Source organism: Rhincodon typus, chromosome 7 (assembly GCF_021869965.1).
Source record: "Rhincodon typus isolate 14 chromosome 7, sRhiTyp1.1, whole genome shotgun sequence".
Classification (NCBI taxonomy): Eukaryota; Metazoa; Chordata; class Chondrichthyes; order Orectolobiformes; family Rhincodontidae; genus Rhincodon; species Rhincodon typus.
Genome location: NC_063338.1, coordinates 78020145 through 78043623, shown reverse-complemented (window position 1 = coordinate 78043623; position 23479 = coordinate 78020145). Strand labels below are relative to the sequence as shown.

The 23479-nt window shown below is 39.3% G+C and overlaps 1 protein-coding gene across 5 annotated transcripts in view; it reads right to left on the bottom strand.

Moving 5' to 3' along the window:
* epc2 (enhancer of polycomb homolog 2 (Drosophila)) overlaps nucleotides 1-23479 on the bottom strand; it is a 55786-nt gene that overhangs the window by 17095 nt on the left and 15212 nt on the right. For 3 of the 5 annotated variants that reach the window (XR_007262445.1, XM_048598758.1, XM_048598760.1), the window contains 7 exons: nucleotides 13963-14122; nucleotides 13161-13306; nucleotides 12033-12239; nucleotides 10948-11096; nucleotides 7430-7565; nucleotides 5143-5349; nucleotides 1484-1573 (listed from right to left, as the gene is read on the bottom strand). Coding sequence is in view for 4 of the 5 variants with exons in the window: in XM_048598758.1 (XP_048454715.1) it covers nucleotides 1484-1573; nucleotides 5143-5349; nucleotides 7430-7565; nucleotides 10948-11096; nucleotides 12033-12239; nucleotides 13161-13306; nucleotides 13963-14122 (1095 nt within the window). In the remaining variant the exon portion in view is untranslated. Of the gene's footprint in view, nucleotides 1-1483; nucleotides 1574-5142; nucleotides 5350-7429; nucleotides 7566-10947; nucleotides 11097-12032; nucleotides 12240-13160; nucleotides 13307-13962; nucleotides 14123-15760; nucleotides 15884-23479 lie in introns of those variants that run through there. The other 2 variants (XM_048598761.1, XM_020537258.2) reach the window with 2 other exon arrangements.

Genomic DNA, 23479 nt, shown 5'->3' with positions numbered 1-23479 from the left:
CATTCACTCCCTCCAACATCGATACTCAGTAGTGGAAATGTGTGCCATTTACAAGATGCACTGAAGAAATTCACTAAGGCTCCTTCGACAGCAGCTTCCAAGCCCACAATTACTTCCACTAGAGAGACAAGGGCAGCAGATATATGGGAACACAGCTCCTGCAAGTTCCCCTCCATGCCACTCACAATTCTGACTTAGAAATATATCACCGTTCCTTCAGTGTTATTGGGTTAAAATCCCAGAATTCCCTCCCTAATAGCATTGCTGGCCTACCTGCAGCCTACGGACTGCAGCAGTTCAAGATGAAGAAGGAGGTGACTGACCTTCGACAACCACAACCCATCTGCCTTTGTGCTAAATATGACACATAAATGCCAGTTTTAATCCTGAATCTCTCAGACCCCATTTTTGTTATAAATCCATGATGCAAATATAATTGGTCAAATACAGCTACCCTATTTTTAATGTTACAAGTGACCACGTTAAAACTATTGCACTGGCCTTCAAGTGAGGCATCCTTAGGAACTATTTAAATGCAAGTCTTTCTTTCTTTGGGCAAGGCAACACTTCTAGAGATTCTGGGCATCCTCTTTAGGAGAGGATAACAGAATTAGAGCCAGCATAAAACACGGATTCACCCACAATGATGTCAGGAACAAAATATTTCAACAGTAAGGAATTAATTAAGATATTGGATTTATTGCCACGAGAACATAAAGGCTCAGAGTAGATTTAATTACTTTATTTAAACTTATTAAGAGTTTTTCTGGAATGCATAAGGAGTAACTTGCTCTGGTTCATGAGCGAGTAAGACATGGTTGTTGTTTAAAATTGTCACCAACAGAATGATGGGAGGGAGAATTTCTTTATACAGATTGTTGCTGAAACATGGTATGTTCTACTATGGGGAGTCATTGACTCATAAATTATTGATTCGAAAGGAAAGTAGATACTCAGCGAAGAATATAACAATGGGGAGGCATTAGCAGGAATTAGGTATTGGGTTTCTCCAGGAAATGTTCTTCAAACACCTCTTGTCCTGTAATCCTCTGAGACAGCACAAGAACTGCTGAAGTGACTAATCTTTTCTAGTCAAGAGATAACATTCTAACAAAATCTACTACTTTTAGTTTTCAGAATGAAACAATTCCTGGTGAAACCAAAGTTGGTTTTCTACTGCTATTTAAGCATAGAGTTGACCCAACTACAAAAATAGAAATGCCTATATACGATAGGGCTGTTGCGTTTGAAGAATAAAACACCAGCTGGTCCAAACAGCCTATTTTAGTGTTTTAAGTTCTATACATTAAAAAAATTCAAAATTAATTTATTGAAATTATGATCTCCCCTTCTCCAAAGTCCTGTCTTTTTAAAATTTGCAACATGCAGCAAACACAACAGATAATTAATTTGGAAGACATTTCAAATCACTGTTATATGTTTAGATGTTACACACAAAGTAAGACTTTATATAGTTTCTTACAGCATAGTACTGGCAACCTGCTTTCCTCCTGAAAGCAAAATGTCCATCAGGATCACTGTCTTCTTCAGGTTCTGATACTGGAGAAGGGACCTAAGGGGGGAAAAAAAAACCCATCAATGCTGTTTCCATACTTAAAAAACATTAAGAGGGAACAAAACTAAATCTCCCAAATAATCTTACTGTGTACAAATTTTCTCCTCAGGAAAATAAATGAGGACAATGACACATCTCAATATTGTACAAAATGCACAATTTCCCTTTCATTTTATGAAATAAATCAGGTCTCTTATATTCATTGCTTTTCATACTCTAATTATTTCTCTATTTTTAATTCACTCAACAGATATGGACATTGCTTTCTATGCTTGCTGGACAGGAAAACAGTGAAGTGGAACAAAAACAAAGTGTACTAATAAGTCTTTGTACTGCAACAAGGATAGAAGTGAAGTCTAGCTATGCCTCAGTTTTTAAAAAAATAGATTTTCTATTCTGCTGTAGACCAAGATGCTTCCAATCAATGGTTTGCCTTCTAAATTCCTATACATAATGCTTAAACTAAAAGTAAACTTAATGGATGCCGTTAAGAGCACCCTCCTGTCATTGATGAAGCTGCATCAACTGTAACAGCGGTATGCTGAAGTTAAAGATAAGGTTAGAAAATAGTTATTAGTAAAAATGTGGACAGAGGAATTCAGATTTGTTTTTAAAAATTTCATGATTTTAAAATTTGGCTTGAATTATATCTCAATGCCCTTGCTAATTACACTCTGCCATCTAATTTCACCACTAGAAGATTCACACCTGCCTCCCCATTATTTGTAACACCGTGACTGGTGTTGCAAGAAATCCAGAAAATATTTCTTCCAGATCAAAAGTAAATGAAATTTAAATGGTGCTGAAATTTAACTTTCAGAGTAAACAGAATAAGCAAGGAACTATTGATCATGACTTGATCGCAAAAGGATTATGTCCTTGGAATCTCAAAAATATTTATTTCACTTATATAGCAATTTTAACAGGATAAAACATCCCAAGGTGCTTTAAACTGTAAAACGGCAACGAGAGTTTTACCAGGTTCTTTAGTTCCCTGATCCACACTCTCCATGAAGGAGTGGTATAGGTATGGGCTTGCATGATATTTAGGCAGTGTTTACTGACACTTGCAACTGTAGGCAACAATGCATGGGCGACAAGGAGGGCCCAGGAGTCGTGAAGTCCTCTCTCCCTCCTCCCATGCTCACCCCTGCTCAGTCACATCACTGAAGCATTTGAATGCACATGGGTGATTTAAAGTGCACATAGCTAGCATTTGCTGGTATCAGCAAATGCAGTCAATATTTCAACAGAAAATAGTTAAAAGTACGTGCTAATGTTGGAACAATTTCACTAGCATGCAAATACTACTATTGCATCAACCATTTCTAGTATGACATTTACTGCATGTCAGAGTGAAAACAGAATACAATTATCAGACAGCGTACTACTTTGCAGTATCTTAACAAAGGCAATGGTACAATGTGCAAGACATCATGCATAAGGATTCAAATTTCACTACCATTAAGGAAACTGCTACTTTATGGTAAAGATGAGTTAATAATGCTGGGAGATAGTCCAAATTGCAACAGTTACATTTCTATAAAGAAGATGGATTATGAGAGTAAACTAGCTTAAGATATAAAAAGATAGCAAAAGTTTCTACAAATATATAAAACGAAAAAGAGTGGCTACGGTAAACATTGGTTCTTTTGAGGATGAGAGGGGGATTTAGTACTGGGAAATGAGAAAACGGCCAAGGCGTTGAACAGGTATTCTGTGTCAGTCTTCACAGTGAAAGACACAATAACATGTCAATAATTGATAACAAGGAGGTTATGGCAGGTAAGGACCTAGGAACTACCATTATCACTAATGAGGTAGTGATGGACAAGCTAACAGGGCTAAAGGTAGACAAGTCTCCTGGCCCTGATGGAATGCATTCCTAGGGACTAAAAGAGTTGGCAGGGTTAATAGCAGATGCGCTCATGGTAATTTACCAAAAATTCAGTAGACTTTGGGGCGGTTCTGGCATTGGATTGGAAAACATCAAATGTGATGCGCTGTTTTTAAAAAAAAACAGACAAAAATCAGGTAGCTATAGGCCTGTGAGCTTATCTGCTGTAGTGGGGCAAATTTCAGAGGATTCATGAAATCAACATTCTACCACTACTGGTTTTTAAACGAAATGAGCATGTTTACAATTCATTCAGGGGATTTGGGCATAGTTAGCATTTATTGCACATCCCAAAGGAGTCTGAAGTCAAAAACAACCCAGAACAGGTAAGGGCGTTAGTGAGCTAAATGGGTTATTCCAACAATTGAAAACTGTTTCATGGTCATCATTCAACACTTAATTGAAAATTTCCTCTAATTTGATTCAAATTCCACCATCTGCTATGGTAAGATTCAAACCCCAGATCATTACCTGGATCTCTGGATTAATTGTCTGCCAATAACAGCACTAGATCTAAGGGGCACTGACCTTAACCAGAACAGTTACTAACATGCAGGGCTTCCTCTCCCATCCCTAACAAGACCATTCAAGTCATTTCAATCACCTTCTACACTAATCAAAATTCAAGCAGTGACTTCAAGAAATTCAAATAGAGTTTCACTATAAGTATAATGCAATCAAAATTCCACTTTTTGGGCAACTTATTTAAGAAAAGGATGTTAAAGCCCTGGAGAAAGTGCAAAGGAGATTTACGAGAATGATTCCAGGAATGAGGGATTTTAGATACAAGGGAACATTAGAGAAATTTGGCTTATTCTCCTTGGAGCAGCAAAGATTAAAATGTGACCTTATAGAGGTGTTCAAAATCATGAACAATTTTGACAGGATAAAGGAAGATATTCTGTTTCCACTAGCTGGCATATCAGTATTGGGGTGGGGTGTCACAATTTCAAGATCGTCAGCAAGAGAGCTCAAAGTGAAATGAGGACAAACTTCTTTACTCAGAATTGATAGGATTTAGAATGCAGTGCCTTCGAGAGTGGTGGAAGTGATTTCCACAGGAGGTTTCAATGGCAAGGTGGATGTATGTTTTGAAAAGTGATGAATTCAGAGTGCTATAGAGATAGGGCTGGAGGAACAGGACTAGCTGGGTAGCTCTTTCGGGAGCCAGTACAGGCATGATACGTTGAATGGCCTCCTTCAGTACTGTAAAATTCTATGATTTGAAAATGTATTTTATAAAATTATGTATGTAAATATACATAAAGCAAAACATTTAAGGCAATTACACTAAGGACAAATACACAAAATAGACTGGCATAAAATGGATGAGCTTATAGAATGTGCACTTGAGTTTCAGATTAAAATTGCAGGAGCAGTGCAAAATAAATTTTATTTTTAGTCTGCTTGATGTTAACACTGTTGACAAGGGCACTGCATTTCTCAGATTCTAACCTTGATGAACACAGAATTCAAACAGAAAGACTCATTACCAGTTAACATTAGCTGAAATAGGGAGGATGGTCATGCTTGGTCTCTGTAGCATAAATTTGCAAAAAGTACAGATACATGTAGAGACAATATTATCCTACTTTTCATTTAATTGTGTCCATATGATCAGTACAGTGCATTACAGTGCTTTGGTAAGAGGAAAAAGAACCTAGCATACCTGGGTGTAAGAGTCTTCATCAGAGCTGAGAAAGTCATATTGCTTAATGTCCCTCTTCAGGGCTGGTTGGGATTCTGAGCTAACCTGATGGTGTAAAACAACACACTCTGATGTTTTATGCTTCTTCTTCACATACTTCTTTTTTGCATGAACAGTATCAGTAGCCTCCTCTTTGCATGACATCAGATGTGTCTGCTGCTGCTGCTGCTTTAAAAAGCAAATCGAAAGCAAATTAATTTACTTCAAGTTTAGTATACACAAGCTATGATAGCTCTTCATTTAAATATTACATTCCTGCTGCAGATTGACTTTTGTTTGAACCACTGAAGTTCACTACATAAAAGTTGTCTACTATAGCAATCCAGGGCTAATCTCACTGCCTTACTTCTGACAATCCTGGATCTTCCTGCTAAAAACATAATTACATATTTCTCCCTAAGCTGTATATCTTGCTTGTTGCCTCAACTATCCCATGTGGCAAAACATATCATACTCCAAAAGCTCAAACTTTCATCTAATTGTTCTCCATCATTATTTTCATCTGATCAGAAAATTAATTCAGTAATCTTGTTCTATTGATTGAATCAATACTCTTCTATTCTTTTAAAAACCCTAAATTGCTTCTAACGCAGTGGAAAGACTGCTGCAGTACTTATTCCCAGAAATAATTAAGTTGTTAAATACTATATATCATAGTTTATTTGTAGTTTTTTTTAAACCTACAAATAAATTTGAATTATCCAATAGTTCAAATAAAACAATTTAAAATAATACATTTAAATCAAAACCAGTGTTGCAAAATTTTATACTGAATTAAACATAATTCCAATCAAGGAATGTTGATTTTTTTTAAAAAGCTACTTCTGATTGTTATTTAATCTATTGTTTGTTTTACCCTTCACAACGTGTTTCGTATAGCTCTTCAGCACATCAAAGTGGTTTTGAGAATTAGAAAAGTATTTCACAAGTTAAAATAGCCAATATCCTTATCGTACATGTATCACCAAAACTGTACAAATCAGTAGAAATCACAATCAAATTTTAGTACACTGCTTATACAATAACTGTAGTTGTATATTCTCCTGATATATAAGGAAATCATTTAAATGCCGAGACAGTGCATGAGACACACAGGGCTGACTTTTACTAGTCAAGGGTCCAAATTTATGACGGGAGACAAAAGAAACTTGAATGCATCAATTTTGAAAAGATATCCTGAAGAGACCCTATTCAGAGGGAAAGAAATTTGATTGGTGTTTTAAATGGTAAAATCAAACTATTAAAAGGTAGACTCAGAACTTATACCAAGACAGAAAGTAAACAGTGCAAGGGGCAAAAAACCGTTTAGAACAGAGACAAAATTCAGCTGAATACAACAATAGGAGGATTTTAGGGCATTTCTAAATGAATGAACAAAAATGAGCTGAATGGATTGATTTTCTTGCCTGTACACTTTTTTTGATCCAAACAGAGCAAATGTGCATCTTCATCTCAACTTTCTATGATTTATTTTCTACTGTTTTGGCTACTTTGATCAAGGCTGCACTGAATGCTGTTCAACATTAATGCTGAAATGCTAGCAACAAAGGAACACAAGATGTTACAACTCACACTAAACCTACATTACTAACGCACAACTTTAAAATACTTTTATTATTCATTTTGGTTTTATTTTGACTTTATTTCCTTTCCAATGAACTCCAGTTTCTTCGAAAATTTCAAAGTATTTTAGTGGCGATTTGAACATCCCAAGGCAATTCTAAAGTTGGGTGCAACACTGGCAAAAACTTGTCAGACTTGCAACTTACAAATTAAAAGTAGTATTTAGCCAGTTATTAACATACAAAATCAAAGTGAGTATGAACACGTCCAAGACTGCTATAGTAAGATAACTGGCTGATCAATGTCTGTGGCTACCCAAAAATCAAACAGTCTTTTCAAATCAAATGTGCTAACTTAACCAATTTGGTTTCTGTTTGGCACTACAGAACTGACAAGTTGACTGTCAGGTTAACAACTTGTGCGTACACCAGGCAACACCTCTACCAAACAATCAGCACTTCTCTCAGACTGAGAATGTCATTTATATTGATATGTCTTGCTTATGATTTTTTCTGGCGAGTGCAAGATAAAAACCATTGATGAAATGTGTCTTCAAATCATTTTTCACTATTGGGAACTAAAAGAAGAACAAATATGAAATCTAAAAATACAGAATACTCCAATATTAACGTATACAATTTTGATTAATGAATGCATAAAGGAAAATTTAACATGGAAATTTCACCTTGACAGTTTTGATTTCTGGCACTTTGTAATGATTGCCGTTGTGAAGAGACACTGTAGTGTTGGATATGGTCTTTTCCTGTTTCACAGTCCTCAGCTCACTCATAATTGCTCCACCAAAGTCACCCATATGGTACCTACTCAAACAGAACAAAAAGTCAGCACTTCCTACAGAGGGAGCCAACGTGCATGTCAGGTGGTAAATAAGGTAAATGGTTCGTTAACCTTCATTGCGAGAAGTTGAGTACAAGAGCAGGAATGTATTGTTGCAGTTATACAAGGCCTTGGTGAGGCCACACCTATAACATTGTGTGCAGTTTTGGTCTCCTTTTTTGAGGATGGATGCTCTTGCTCTCGAGGGAGTGCAGCGAAGGTTTACCAGGCTGATTCTGGGGATGGCAGGACAGACGTTTGAAAAGAGATTGACTAGGTTGGGATTATTTTCACTGGAGTTCAGATGAATGAGGGGGGAATCTCACAGACATAAAATTCTAACAGGACTAGGCAGGGTAGATGCAGGGAGGGTGTTCTCCCGATGGTGGGTGTGTCCACAACCAGGGGTCACAATCTGGGTAGACTATTTCGTATGGAAATGAAGAGATATTTCTTCACCCAAAGGGTGGTGAGCCTGTGGAATTCATTACCACAGGAAGAAATAGTTGATGTATTCAAGAGGCAGCTAGATTTAGCACTTGGGATGAATGGAATCAAAGGTTATGGGGAGAATGCAGGATTAGACTACTGAGTTGGACAATCGGCCATGATTGTGATGAATGTGGAGTAGGCTCGAAGGGCCAAATGGCCTCCTCCTGCTCCTATCTTCTATGACTGACATCAGTTGATTTTTTAATGTGTGTGTGGGGACATGGGCTTCACTGAATGGGCCAGCGTTTATTGCTCATCCCCAATTGCCATCAAGAATGGGGTGATGAGCTGCTTTCTTGAAGCACTGCACTCCATTTAGTATAGGTACAGTCAAAATGCTGTTATGGAGAGAGTTCCAGGATTTTTACCCAGCCATAATGAAGGAATGTGTTTTTTTTTAAATACTTATTTGTGGGATGTGGGCATCGCAAGCCTGCCAGCATTTATTGCCTGCCCCTAGATGCCCTCGAGAAGGTGGTGGTGAGCTGACTTCTTGAACCACGGCAGTCCACCTGCTGTGGATCGACCCACAAGGTTGTTTGGAAGGGGATTCCAGGATTTTGACCAAGCGACAACGTAGGGACTGCAACATATTTCCAACTAAAGGCCATGAGTGGCTTGGGGAACTCGCAGGTTAGTATTCCATGCATCTACTGCCTTTGTCTTTTTTGATGGTAGTGGTTGTGTATTTGAAACACGCTGTCTAAGGAGCCTGGTCAATCTGTAGTGTTTTGTTAATGGTACACACTGCTACTACTGTGTGTCGCTGATAAAGAAAGTGAATGTTTGTAGATGTGGCACCAGTAAAGCAGATGGTTTTGTCCTAGATCGTGTCAAGCTTCTGGAGTGTTGTTGGACATGCACTTGTCTCGGCAAGTGAGGAATATTCCATCACATTCTTAACTTGCATTTGTAGATTGTGGAGAGGCTTTGGGGTGTCAGGAGGTGAGTCACCCACTGCATGAGTCTACCTTGTCCTTATAGCCATTGTATTTACATAGCTTGTTCAGTTCAGCTTCTGGTCAATGGTGTTTTATTTCCAAATTAATTCCTGGGATGTTAGCGTCACTGGCCAGGCCAGCATTTATTGCCCGTCCTTAATTGCCCCAGAAGGCAGTTTTAGAATCAACCACATTGTTGTCGATCTGGAGTCACATGTAGGTCAGACAAGGTAAGGACAGCAGATTTCCTTCCTTAAAAGGGCATTAGTGATCCAGATGGGTTTTTCTGACAATCGAAGATGGTTTCATAGTCATCTTTCAGCTCTTAAATTCTAGGCTTCTAATTCCAACATCTGCCATTGGAGGGATTGAAACTAAATTGAAACCAAGATGGGTTACGCACTCAGTCCGTGGCTAAAAATTGTTTTAAGTGCTTCAGCCTTATCTTTTGCACGCTGAGTCTGTCCCTCCTCCTATTGGGTGTTTTATTGTCCATTACCATTCACAACTGGGTTTGGCAGAATGCAGAGCTTATCCAATAACTGTGGAATTGCTTACCCCATCTCTATCTGCCCCTGCTGTTCAGTATGCAAGTAGTCCTGTGTTCTGGCTGCACCAGGCTGATACATGATTTTCAGGTATGCCTGGGGCTACTCCCTCTGTGCACTCATGCACTTTTTACTGAACTAGAGTTGATCTCCTAGCTTAATAAAAACAGGAAGTACTGCAGATGCTATAAATCAGAAGCAAAAACAGAAATTGCTGGAAAAGCTCAGGAGGTCTGGCAGGGCCTGCAGACAGAAATCCCAGATAACATTTTGCGTTGACAAACCTTCGTTAGAATCAGGAAGGGTCACTCGAGCTGAAACGTTAACTCTGATTTCTCTACACAGATGCTGCCAGACTTGCTGAGCTTTTCCAGCAATTTTTGATCTCCTAGCTTGATGGTATTAGTACAGTGGGGATATGCCAGACCATGAGTGTACAAATCGTAGTGATGTTGTTCTGCTGTTCCTAACGGCCCACAGTAACTCGCAGATCTGGAGTTGCTGGATCTGTTCGAATTCTATTCAATTTTCCACAGTAACTGTGTCACAATAAAGGGAACCTCAATGTAAAGACAGGACAATGACTGCGCATTGATCACTCCTACCTATACTATCATGGATATATGGATCTGTGGCAAGCAGATGATGAGGTCAAGTACGACTTTCCTGCTTGCTCTCCCTACTGTCCAGTCTAGTGGTTATATCCTTTACGACTTTACGACCTCAGTCAGTAATGGTGCTGCACGGCCATTCTTGATTATGGATATTGAAGTTCCCATTACCAGAGTGCATTGTGTGTTCTTGCCACCGTGAGTTCTTCCTTCAAGTGGTGCTCAACATCATGAAACACCGATCAGTGACATAGTGGGAGTAGAAGAAGAGATAAAGAGAGACCTAACAACAGATATATAGAGGGAGCATGAGAGAAATAAAGACAGCAAGGGGGAGAGCAGGGGGGAGGGGGAGAGATTGAGGGAGGGAGGCCGAGACAGCTAAAGATAGATAAAAGAGAGACACACACAGGGATGGTCATCAACTAGAGTTTACTTTGCACCTGTTTGATTTGATGCTGTTAAGACTTCACGAGGACTCTCAGGACAACTACTGTCCACTGTATACCACCAATCCTGGTGCGTCTGGCTGACTGGTGGGACAGGGCAGACCCAGGATGATGGTGTTGAGGCAGGATGTATAAGAAACGATTGTGACAGTATAGCTACGCTAGGTGTTGCACATCCCCTAATTTCAGGCAGTAGACCGAGATGCTTGAAAGGACTTTGTAAGGTTGACAGATAATCTATTCAGCTTTATTCCTTTTCTGAGACATTTTGTCTTGATTGCTAAGGTGATATTTTACGAGCTTAGAAAAAACATTCTCATCATACCTCTTCTCAACCACATCCAGTGTTAGATGAAGCAAATCTTTTTTAGTCTTTTCCCGTCTCTTAATCATTTCTAAGATGGTAACAGCCCGGCTGAACTCTCGACGCAGTTTCAACATTTTTTCATATGAAGCTTCATCATTTTTGCGATTCTGTTTTTGAAAAATTAGAATCCATGTTTTATAAAACAGTAATCATCAGAAAAAGCACTCTGATCAACAGAAAAAAAGCTTGTAGGCAGCTGAATCATTTTCCCCACTAAATTAACAGTGTGTAACTTGTAAACACACAGTTGGTTTTGAACTGTGACTAAAAATGAAAACAAAAAAAGAAGCAGTGTCCTCAATTCTTCATAGTCATGCTAAATATCCTAAAGTTAGCCACAGCACAAACAAAGGATTTATGGTCTATCCTGGTCCCAACTCAACAATTTGATGAAGAATCACTGGACTTAGAATCATAGAATTTTACAGTACAGAAAGAGGTCATTCAACTTACCTTGTTTGTACTAGCGCCTGAAAGAGCTACCCGGCTAGCCTCATTTCCAGCCCTGTTTCCGTAGCCCACTAACTTCATCACTTTCAAATATATATCCATTTCTCTTTTGAAACCTCAGGTGGAAGCGAACTCAATCACTCTTCCAGGCAGAGCATTCCAAATCTTAATAACTCTCCAAGTAAAGAGGTTTCTCCTCATCTCACTTATTGCTCACAATCTTTGCTGACTTGAAATGTTAACGCTGCTTTCTTCCCGCAGATGCTGCTATATCTGCTGAGTTTCTCCAGCAATTTCTGTTTTTGTGTCAACAATTTTGCACCCTGGACACAAATCCATTCTCACTCCATACAAATCTAGCATTTTTCCTAGCAAGGGTAATGTTCATTCTTATTGATTCCTGAACCAGATATTGTGTCCTGCACAATATCCAGAGCACGGCAGATATGTTTCCAAATTTCCATCAATACTAACACATAGTATGTGACCAACAAGACACGTAGAAAAGCACCTAGCCCTGCAAATCTTCACTTCCCCTCTTGAAAGGAGGAATTTGACCTCTACAAAAACTGCAAGTATTAAACCACGCTCACCTTTCTGGTCTGCATCTTCTCTGTTCTCCTTCGAAAAGCAACATATGGATCATTGTTAGTGGAGCCATCTCTTTTCTCCTGTTTCACCCAGGGGATTAGGGAGGGAGCCCTGCAGTTCTTGCGTTTCCTTGCCCAGTAATCATACACTGCTTTTATCAGGTAGTCATCTTCTTTCAAAAGCAATCTGGCCTCTTGAATAGATACAAGCTGAAGAACAAGATAAATTACGAAAAAGTAATTTGTAAATTATTACTTGTAATACTTAATTGAGATAGGACAACAAAGTCTGGGTTTTCTGATTTGTGTTGTGTTCTTCCACACATAGAAACATTAAAACAATGATAAACCATATGGCTCCTAAGGTTGCACCATCATTCAGCATGATCATGGCTGACCTTCTGCCTGGACTGCTCGTTCCCACCCTTTCCCCATATCAAATGATTCCTCATTTCTAAGGTATAAATAATCGACCCCTTAGGAGGCTCTGCCCTCCTGTTCCACATTAATGACCAGAGGAAATCTGCGGACTTGAAATGGGAGTACAAGTCATCCTTCTAAAAACTCTAGATAGCAGTGGCTAATTTACTTAACTAATCAATAGGACATCCTTCTTATCCCAGGAATTAATCCAGTGAACTTTTGCTGTTTTGTCACCAAGGTATTTTGTTCCTTAGATATGGAGGAAAGAACTGCACACAATACTCTAAAGTGTGTTCTCACCAAACATCAGCATTAAGTTCCGAGTCCTTGCATTTTGTATCTCACACATCTAATTTTGACGACACATTCCAATCGAGAATCTGATATAATGGACAACTGAATAAAAAGTGAATCTCTCAGCACACTGAACAACTATTTTTTTCCAAAATGCTACAAATTCTACAGCATGAAAGGATAGTAAGGGCAGCAAATTCATTATTCAATTAAGTATATGATAAGTTCTGGTCTCTAGAGCAGCTAAAAATCAGCTCAAACCAACTGTCACCAACATTATCAAACAGAGGCAAGTGAGCAAAGTTACATTCATACATCTCCTGCTCTTAAGTTACCTGTCCTCATGATGTGGCCCTAAACAATTTAAGTTTTGCAACCAAAATTTGTTGTTTTTGGCAGCTAATACATCAGTACCTGATTTCCACTAGCTTTTTCCAGTCGGTCAAACATCTCTTCAAACTGCAACGGTTTGATCTCTATCTTTCTATTCAGGCGGTTGAATAAGACCTCATCTTCAGAATCCATATCATAATCTGGCTGTTCACTATCCAGATTAAAAGCTGCAAAATACAATCAGAATTTTTTTAAATGCAGAAAAATTAATGCAAAGCTTTAGATGGGTTAGAATTTAATTAGCAAAGAGGATATTACAATTAATGCGTTAACAATTCAATGCTTAAGAAAAGCTGCTAATGCTGCAAGAATACATAAATTAAAACCAATCTTCCTCTGTTTTGAATCAAATAAAGAAATGAAAATAACATTAATATTAACATCCAATTAATTATAACTTAGCTATGTTAGAGTAAATCACAAGTAATCAAATTTTCCAGAACAAAATTACAGTGGCCATTTTCGGTCACTAAATACTGATGTGCTTTGAGAAAAATGAGGGAAACCACGTAATAGTTCTTTCATAATTTTCACAACTGTATCTATATATCTATATCATAGGAAAGGATTTAAGTGAAAGAAAACCTCACAAAAAGAAATAGTCATGCTCCTCATTATAAAGTTTGCCTTAATTCATTTATATTCAGGAGGAGATAAACAATTTTAAAGGTTACAACAGAATATGAAAGAATGAAATTTTAAAACAAACAGCCAATCAATCAATTAGCAATCAACTGAAAATGAATCTTCTTCACAAACTGGAATCATCTTAAAGGATCCCAAAGCAACAAAAGTGGTGGTAATCAGATGGTAAATGACTTACGCTGAATATGAATGAGCTGTTTTGGAACCTTGAATTCTCCCCTGTATAGACGATCATAGTAGGAGACATTACTCTCTGCCTCGGGCACAGGAATAACCATATTCTCCCGTTTTTCTCTGAAGACCTGCTGTGCTGAAATAGCTCTCTGCAAATGATGTTCCTGAAAGAAGGGAGGGAAACTACATTACTGCAACATTAAAATCTAAGTTTAGAATTTTCCCAATGGCTGAGTGGTAAAAAATTATATAAATTCAGGAAGCATTAAATTTGATCCCTGCTCTGTAGCAGTTTACCTGATCTCAACTCCAAAACTACATGGCACGAATTTTCTTGCTATGAAAGCAGAACAGAAAGAAGTCAAGTTCACTTTCTTCTAGAAAGAACACATTTGGTTTGGCCAGAATTTAGTTTTACTATGTTACTCTGCTGTCAATCAGCAAACCAATGTCCAAGTAAAAGTAAAAATGGCTATGCGTGCAAGGTACTGAAATGATTGCAAAATCTGCATTAATCATATCCCATCACAAATCACCTTAGGAGAAAGGAAACAGCAAATTTTCCAATATATACCTGCAACACAATAAAAGCTTTCTGAAATTTGAACAAGAGAACTCAAGTTTGCATTTTAAATTGGTCAACAATAGACTTGGAGTTCCAAACAGTGAAGGAGAATTCAATATATACAATACACCAACTGACCATCAACTCAGCAGTGTTGTAAAAAATAATAGGGCCAACAATTCATCAGCTTATTTTTTTAAATCTGTTTCCGTATTTGGTATCTTTCTGATTTGTTTGTATTATTGGGAACTGTTTTAGAAAACTAACAGCTCAGAAGACTGCAATGGACAAGCATGAATTAGCCAATTATTTGATCAGAGATTAGGCACTTCTGCAGGGCTGGTCAGCAATGAATCCAAAATATAACAAATTTTACAGGCTTCAAAGTATGTTGAGAGATGAAGAGAAAACCTGGGTGGACTGGGTCAAGTTGCTGAAGACTGGGAGTGGTTCAGACCAGGCTGGTGAGGGGAGAAGTAAATGGGATTTCCCTCCAGATCCACTTTAAAGATGAAGTCACACTAAAAGGGTACTTCCTGTACTTAAAATGGACTGCAGCCTTACTGGACAGAACAAAAAGCATCTAGAGAAAAAACCAGAAAACAACGCCTACTTTTCTGATGAACATAAAATTCCCACAAAATGAATCCATGAAGAGAGGTTCTCCCAAGCCAAATGTTCCTTCCTAACCAATGTCACACAAATAGCGTTAGTTGAATGTTGTTGGTGGTTTGTGGCTGGATGCAAATCACTGCTTTATTTCACTACATCACAACACTGAACACTTCACAAATGCTTAATGGACTGTGAAGTGCTTTGAGAAATAATTGAGAAAGGTGCTTATATAAATGCAAGTTCTTTTTCATTTTTGTTCAAATGAAGTTTTAATCAAACACTCCTAACTATATATAAATGTAATTATCCAAGGTACAACTGCTGACATACTAAAGTCAGCAATACATGGTCAAAACAAAAATTATTGTGGAACCACATAATCTGAGATTTACAGTGGATTCTCTTTAGAATCGTGGACATGATTCTGATTGCAGGCTTAAGTTGTGACTTCTATGGAAGTAAACTATTTCCATTGATATTAGTTTAGCAACCAAATACCATCCCAACAGCATAATGTAAACTGCACTGCATCTAATTTACTCAGTATCTTTCCTTAATGGCAGTCACTTGATAAAAAGGACAATTTTAACAGGGAGTCTAAGTTATTGGGTTTCAACTGTACCTGCAATTTGAAAGGTGTTTCCTAGCTCGTGTGCTGTGAAGGGATTTGTTCGAAAGCAGCTCAAAGCACCAGAGCAGCAAAAGGTCCCACATAACTGCCTTTTATAATATAAACTGAGCAGTCCTGTAAATGGGAAGTAAACAGGCAGAGTGAATCATTAAAAGGTGGCAGCACCAGTATGTGAGGTTGTAAAAGTTTTGCATCAAATGCACATCCACAGTGTTATACCTTCCAAAGAGGTGTGGCCTCAGAAGCATCACACACCTCCACCCAAACAAAAAGATCTCACAAGACATGAATTGACAAATATTCTCTCTCTCTCACTCAGCTCATTTCTAATTTATTGCTAAAATATCTCCGAGAGGTGTGAGGATGTTGGACATCAGTTGGAAATTCACCTCACTCTTAGTTGTTAAGAAGTTTCTCGTATTATTAAATAAAGTCAGGCAGTGAGCCCCAATCAAAAATGCCCTTGAGGAAGTAAGATGAGCTGCCCTTCTGAACCCTTGCAGTCAGTTGGTGCAGGAACACCCAGAGTGCTGTTAGGATGGGAGATCCAGGACTTTGTCCCTGGAACAGTGACACTGGAAGAATGGCAACATACTCCCAAGTCAAGGTGGTGCCTGGCTTAAAGGAAAACTTGCAGGTGGAGGTGTTCCAATAACTCTTCCACCCTTGACTTTTGAGATGGTAGTAGTCATTGTTTTGGAAAGTGCTCTCTAAACAGCCCTGGTGATTTTCTGCAGTGTACCTTATAGATGGTACACACTGCTGCTATTGCGTTGGAAGTTCTGGCAGTAAATGTTTGTAGATGTGATGTCATTCAAGCAAGCTGCTTTGTCATCGATGGTGTCAAGTTTCTTGACTGCTATTTAAATTGCACTCATCAGTGCAAGTGGGAATTATTCCATTGCACTGTCTTGTTCCCATTGCTTTGATATCATGAAATGACTCACTTACTTTAGAATTGCCAGACTTTGGCCTGTCCCTTTGACCCTAATTATACATGGCTTATTCAGTTCAGTTTCAATAGTAACTCTCAATGTTGAGAGTGGGGGATTCAGTAGTGGCAACTCTATTGTTTGTCAAGGCTGACGGTCGGATTCTCTCCTGTGCTGGAGATGATCAGTGTCTAACACTTGCAAGCACGAATGTTACTTGCCTCTTATCAGTCCAAGCCTAGATATTGACTAGATCCTGCTGCATTTAGAAATGGCCAGTAATGGAGGCACTATTCCGTCCAATTTTCTTAACGACTGCGTGGACCTCTGAAACCTGTGCATAGTAGCGGCAATTGCTGTGCGCGGAAGATTGGAATGGTTGCGCACAGCTTAGAGGGAATGTTGATTAGAGGAGGGCAAACGGGGCTCAACATTATGAAATCATCAGTGAACATCACATGCAGCTCTTGAATGCCTCCTGCACTTTTCATTGAACCAGGATTGACCTCCTGGATTCGTTGTAATGGTGGAGTGGGAATTTGAGGTCTAAAAGATTGTGGTTGAATGCAATTTTACAGTTAATGGTCCACAGCCCCTCATGGCTCCACATGATTTTCAACAGAGAAAGAATGGGAGAGAGAAAAGTGGGAGACAGAGACAGATACACAGGGAGAGAGAAAAGAGGAGGAGGAGGCAGCAAGCAGTAGATTTTCTTGCTCATGTTTGAACCTAAAAGGACAACCCTCTAACTTTTACAGTCCCCGGTTCTGAATTTAGCCATAAGAGGAAACACTCTTTCCAAGTTCGCCTGGTCAAGATAATTCAGGATCTTATACAATTCAATCAAGTTAGCCTTCACTCTTCTAAATTTCAGTGAAAACATGCCCAGCCTGTCCAACCTATCCCCATGACAGTCCAACCATTCCACTTATCAATCTAATTCTTCTGTGAACTGCCTTCAACAGTTATGTGCTTCCTTAAATAAGGAGACCAAAACTGTGCGCAGTATTTGAGATGAGGTCTCATTAGTGTTCTGTATAACAGAAGCATAATATCCTTACTTTTATGTTTAAACCCTCTCGTAATAAATGGACAGCATTCCATTACATTACATCACTTCATGACATGCTCTACTGGATTACCAACTGTGTAATTCATACCAGGGGAGACAATGGCCTAGTGGTATTATTGCTGGACTGTTAATCCAGAGACTCAGATAATGTTCTGGGGACCTGGGTTTGAATCCCGCCATGGCAGATGGTGGAATTTGAATTCAATAAATATCAGGAATTAAGGATCTAATAATGACCATGAATCCATTGTCGATTAATCAGGAAAAACCCATCCTTCAGGGAAGGAAACTGCCATCCTTATCTGGTCTGGCCTACATGCGACTCCAAACTCTCAGCGATGTGGTTGACTCTGAACTGTCCTCTGGGCAACTGAGTTGGGCAATAAATGCTGCCTGGCCAATGACACCCTCATCCCATGAATGAATTAAAAAAAACTAAATAACTCAAATCCCTGTGCACCTCGGAAGTCCGCAGCCATTCTTTATTGAAGCATTTTTGTGTCATTTTGAATTTAACTACCATGCCTTTGTTGCCCTTATCTAACACACTGACCTAAATTCTAACAAGTTGAGGCCCCAGCACAGGCTCTTTTTTTCCCCACTTAGAAATTCATAGAATCCCTACAATGTGGAAACAGGCCATTCGACCCAACAAGTCCACACTGCCCTTCTGAAGAGCATCCCATCTCCCTACCCTTTCCCTATAACCCTGCATCCCCCACCTCTAATCCACCTAACTTACACACCCCTAGACACTATGGGCAATTTAGCATGGCCAATCAACCTAACCGGCACATCTTTGGACCGTGGGAGGAAACCCGAGCACCCAGAGGGAACCCACACAGACACAAGAAGAAGGTGTAACTCCGCACTCCAAGGGTGGAATTGAACCTGGGTCCCTGGCACTGTGAGGCAGCAGTGCTAACCAATGAGCCACCATACCGCCCTTGCGGAACTCCACTTGTCACATCCTGCTAATCAGACAAAAACCCTTTTATGCGTGCTGTGTTTTGTATCATCCAACCAATCTCATTTGTACGCCAATGTTAGCTCTACACCATAAGCTCTATTTTCTGCAATAACCTGTGATGTGGCACCTTACCAAATGGCTTCTGGAAATCCAAGTACAAAACATTTACATGGCCTTCTTTACCAAAATGCATGTTACTCCTTCAAAGGAATAACAATTGGCTAAACAATTCTGGTTGCACAAAACTATGCTGCCCCTTCCTGGTTACCTTCAGTTTTCTCAAGTACGCAGCTACAATCTCTTTAAAGATCGTCTTTAATGCCTTCCCCACACCAGGTGTCAAACTAACTGGCTTATAGTTTCCTGTTTTCTGCCTCTCTACTTTCTTGAATAGAGGTAGTTTGCAACTTAAGTCTGGTAGAATCTAGGGAAGTTTGCAAAATTAACACCAACATATCTATTATCTCATTAGTTACCTCTCTTACAACACAGGATGAAGTCCATCTGAACACGGAGACTTGTCAGCCCGCAGCTGCATACGTTTGTTCAGTACTGTTTCCCTTGAGATTGTAATATTGATAGCTGTTTCTGGAATGTTTTTATATCTTCCAGAACAGAGACAGAAGCAAAAATTATTCATTTCATGTGCCATAATCTGTCAACTCCCCATTCCCAGTTGCTAATAGACCAAAACTCAATTTACTTAAGACTTTTTCTTTTTAAATACTCGTCAAAACTCTTGCTATTTTTACACTTCCAACCAGCTTCCTATTATACTTAAATTTCTCTCTCAATTAAGGCTTTAGCAATTCTCTGCCATTCTTTCCATTCTGACCCATCAGTTGGCTGCCACTCATCTTTATGTAGTTAATGCCCTTTTCTTGAATTTAATGTTTTCCCTACCTTTCTTACTATAGGAATTTACTTCTTGAATATTCTGAAATACCCCTTAAATGCTTGCAACTGTACCTCTAATCAGCTATCCCAAACCTAGTATCTCTGTTCATGTCAATTCGCTCAGCTTTAATGCGCATATACAGGTAGTTCTCCTATAACACGATAGTTGTGTTCTTGTGCAACCCCTGCTCTAGAAAATCACCATAGAAAATTGCATTATACGGAAACGCTATAGAAAAACGCTACACTGTACAGGAGAGAGTTCATGTTACCCAAAGTTTCCATTATTCATCAATCGTGTTACAGCCAATTCGCGTTAACGAAACACGCGTTATAGCAGAAATACCGTAGTTGAACTTACTAACGTTCAAAATACTAGTCTCAGTCCCAATCTCCTTCCTTTCAGACTGAATATAAAATTCAATCATATTGTGTTCGTTGTTACCCATGGGTATCTTTACTCGAAGGTTATGATCCTGTCACATTATACAATACAATATCTAAAATAACCGACTTGCTGGTCAGTTCCAGAACACGATGCTCTAAGCAGCTCTCTGGAAAGCAATCTGTAAACTCCTTACCCAGGCTACTATTGCCAATTTCATTTTTCCAAAGTATATGTAAAGTCAACAAAGATTATTGCTGTACCTTTATCCCAAGTACCTGATAGTTCTTCTTCTACACTTTGTACTACATCATGGCTACTGTTAGGGGGCCTGCAGACCACACAACTAGTGACTTCTCTCTTCTACTATTCCTCATCTCTGCTCCAATCAATCCTTCATTCTGATACCCTGAACAAGGAGATCAACTGTTCCATAAGTGCAGTCTTTGAATAACACTGCTACTGCTCCAATTTTACCTATCCTTCTCTTCCTCACCTCTAACTATTCTTCTTGAATGTCACATACTTCTTAACATTCAAGCCCTGATTCTGTAGCCACCTCTCTATAATGGCTATCAGATCACGTTTATTAACATCAGCGTACGCTACCAATTTGGAAACATTGTTATGCACATTCAGATAAACAGCCTTTAAGTTTTGTCCTCGTTATCTTTGTAGCATCTAGTCCTGATTATTGGTATATTCCTAAGTTTTATTTTTTCTCTGTCCCTTCCTGCCATTTTCTGATCATTTCCCACATTAATATCCTATCTGCCTCCACCACCACCCCTGGCAGCACGTTCCACACTCCTACCACTCGGTGTAAAATAAAACTTGCCCTTCATATCTCCTTTGAAGTTTCCCCCTCATCTTAAATGCATACTCCCTACTTTTCAACATTTCAACTCTGGGAAAAAGACTCTGACCATCAACCCTATCTATGCATCTCATAATTTTAAAGACTTCTAATCAAGTCTCCTCTCAACCCTCGCCATTCCACAGAAAACAACCAGCGTTTTTCTGACCTCTCCTTATAGTTCATTCCCTCTAATCCAGGCAGCATCTTGGTAAACCTCCTCTGCACCCTCTCCAAAGCCTCCAAACCCTTCCTGTGATATGGCGACCAGAAGTGAACACAGTACTCTAAGCGTGACTTAACCGAAGTCTTATAAAACTGCAACATGACATCCTGACTCTTGTACTCAATTCCCCAATCAGTAAATGGCACAGTAGACTCGATGGGCTGAATGGCCTAATTTCTGCTCCTATGTCTTATGATCTTAAAGGCAAGCATGCCCATTGACTTCCTCACCACCCTATCTACATGCGTGGCCACTTTCAGGGAGCTATGGACTTGAACCCCAAGATCCCTCTGTACATCAATGCTGTTCAGAGTCCTGCCATTAACTGTGTACTTTGCTTTAACATTTGATCTCCCAAAGTGCAGCACCTCACACTTACTCCATCTGCTATTTCTCTGCCCATATCTGCAACTAATCTATATTCCGTTGTATCCTTTGACAACCCTCTACACTATCGAAAAGTCCACTGATCTTTGTGTCATCTACAAACTTACTAACTCACCTACTGACATTTTCATCCAAAGTCATTTATATACATCATAAACAGCAGAGGTCCCAGTACGGATCCCTGCGGAACACCACTAGTCACAAACCCCCAGCCTGAAAAACAACCTTCCACTACTCTGTCTTCTACAAGCAAGCCAATTCTGAATCCTCGTGGCCATGACATCATGGATCCCATGCATCTTCATGTTCTGGATGAACCTACCATGAGGGACCCTGTTGAATGCCTTACTAAAATCCATGTAGACAACATCCACTGCTCTACCCTCATCGATCACCTTCGTCACCTCCTTGAAAAATTCAGACATGACCTGCACTGCACAAAGCCATGCTGACTGTCCCCACCACCACCGTGCTGGTGAACCAGATGGGTTTTTGCAAAAATCAGTGATAGTTTCACAGTCACCATGACCGAGATGATCTCTCAATTCCAGATTTGTTAACTGAATTTCAATTCCACCATCTGCCTCAGAAGGATTTGAACCCCTGTGCCCAAAGCATTAGCTTGGCCCTCTGGGTTACTATAATTATTTAAATAAATACGAAAATGCAGATGCTGAGGGTCTGAACGGAGGACAGAGGTTCCTGGAGAAACTCAGGTCTAGTAGCATTTGTGGAGAGAGAAGATTCCACTGCCCTTCCTGATCACTTGCTGTACTTGCGTACCAACGTTTTGTGATTAGAACAGTTTTTGTGACAATCAGAGATAACAAGGTGTAGAGCTGGATGAACGCAGCAGGCCAAGCAGCACCAGACGAGCAGGAAAGCTGACGTTTCGGGCCTATCTTGTGTTTCTACATTTTGGCACATAATATATAAAAATTACATGAGGAAACAAATGCCAAATGTTTCCTGGAAAACAGAATTCAGGGGAGTCTGTCAGATAATATCCTTTATTTGGAAGTATGCTTAAAGGAAATATGAAACTGAAGTTTCAAGATGTAGGTTTTCCCGGGTTGATTGGATCGTCATGAGGTTACAGTTGAGCTAACAATATATACTTCCAAGAATACAGACGGCCCCTTCAAGATTGCTGTCCAACAGGAAGACTGGTTAGGCAATTCCGTATGTGTGATTGCAAGAGCAGTTGACTACCTTTACTGTCAAAGTGAAAGAAACAAAAATGGAAAATAGGAAAGGTTTAGAAGCATTTAGGCCAAATGCTGGCAAATGGGACTAGTTTAGTATGGGGAAATTTGGTCAGCATGCACGAGTTGGACCAAAGAGCCTGTTTCTGTGCTACATGACTCAGTTGGAGGAAACACAGCCACCTCTTCATTCCCAGTACTATGACATCAGTCTCCAAAAGATAACCATACAATTAGAAGACTTTGTTTTATGATGATTGCAAAGTTGCCAATTTTCATTTTGAACATGCACACTACATAAACAGCATACTATATTCATCAGTTTTGACTCCTCCTGTGAGTTTATGAACTACAAAGACTGTGGGATTGCATCACTGGTAAAACTGCACTTGTGAACAATTGCTCATTAACAACCTCAATTAGGGCTTCCCACAAGTGCGCATCTGGGGGAGGATGGTAACTTAATGGCAATGTTACTGCACCAGTAATTCAGAGATCTAGGCTAATGGTCTAGAACACACAGTTCAAATCTCACCACAACTGAATTTAAATTTAAATTAGTAAGTCTGGAATTTAAATCAAGATTCAGTGGCAATTGTAGTAAAATATGTATTTTGTTTACTAGCAACGTTTTGGGAAGGAAATCGGCCAACCTAACCTGGTCTGGTTTACACGTGACCCCAGACCCCCAAAAAGTTGTGTGGACCTAAGTACTAAACTATGAACTCCAATGGACTAATACTGTCAAGCTATTCTTGTGTGATAAGCAACAAAGGACTT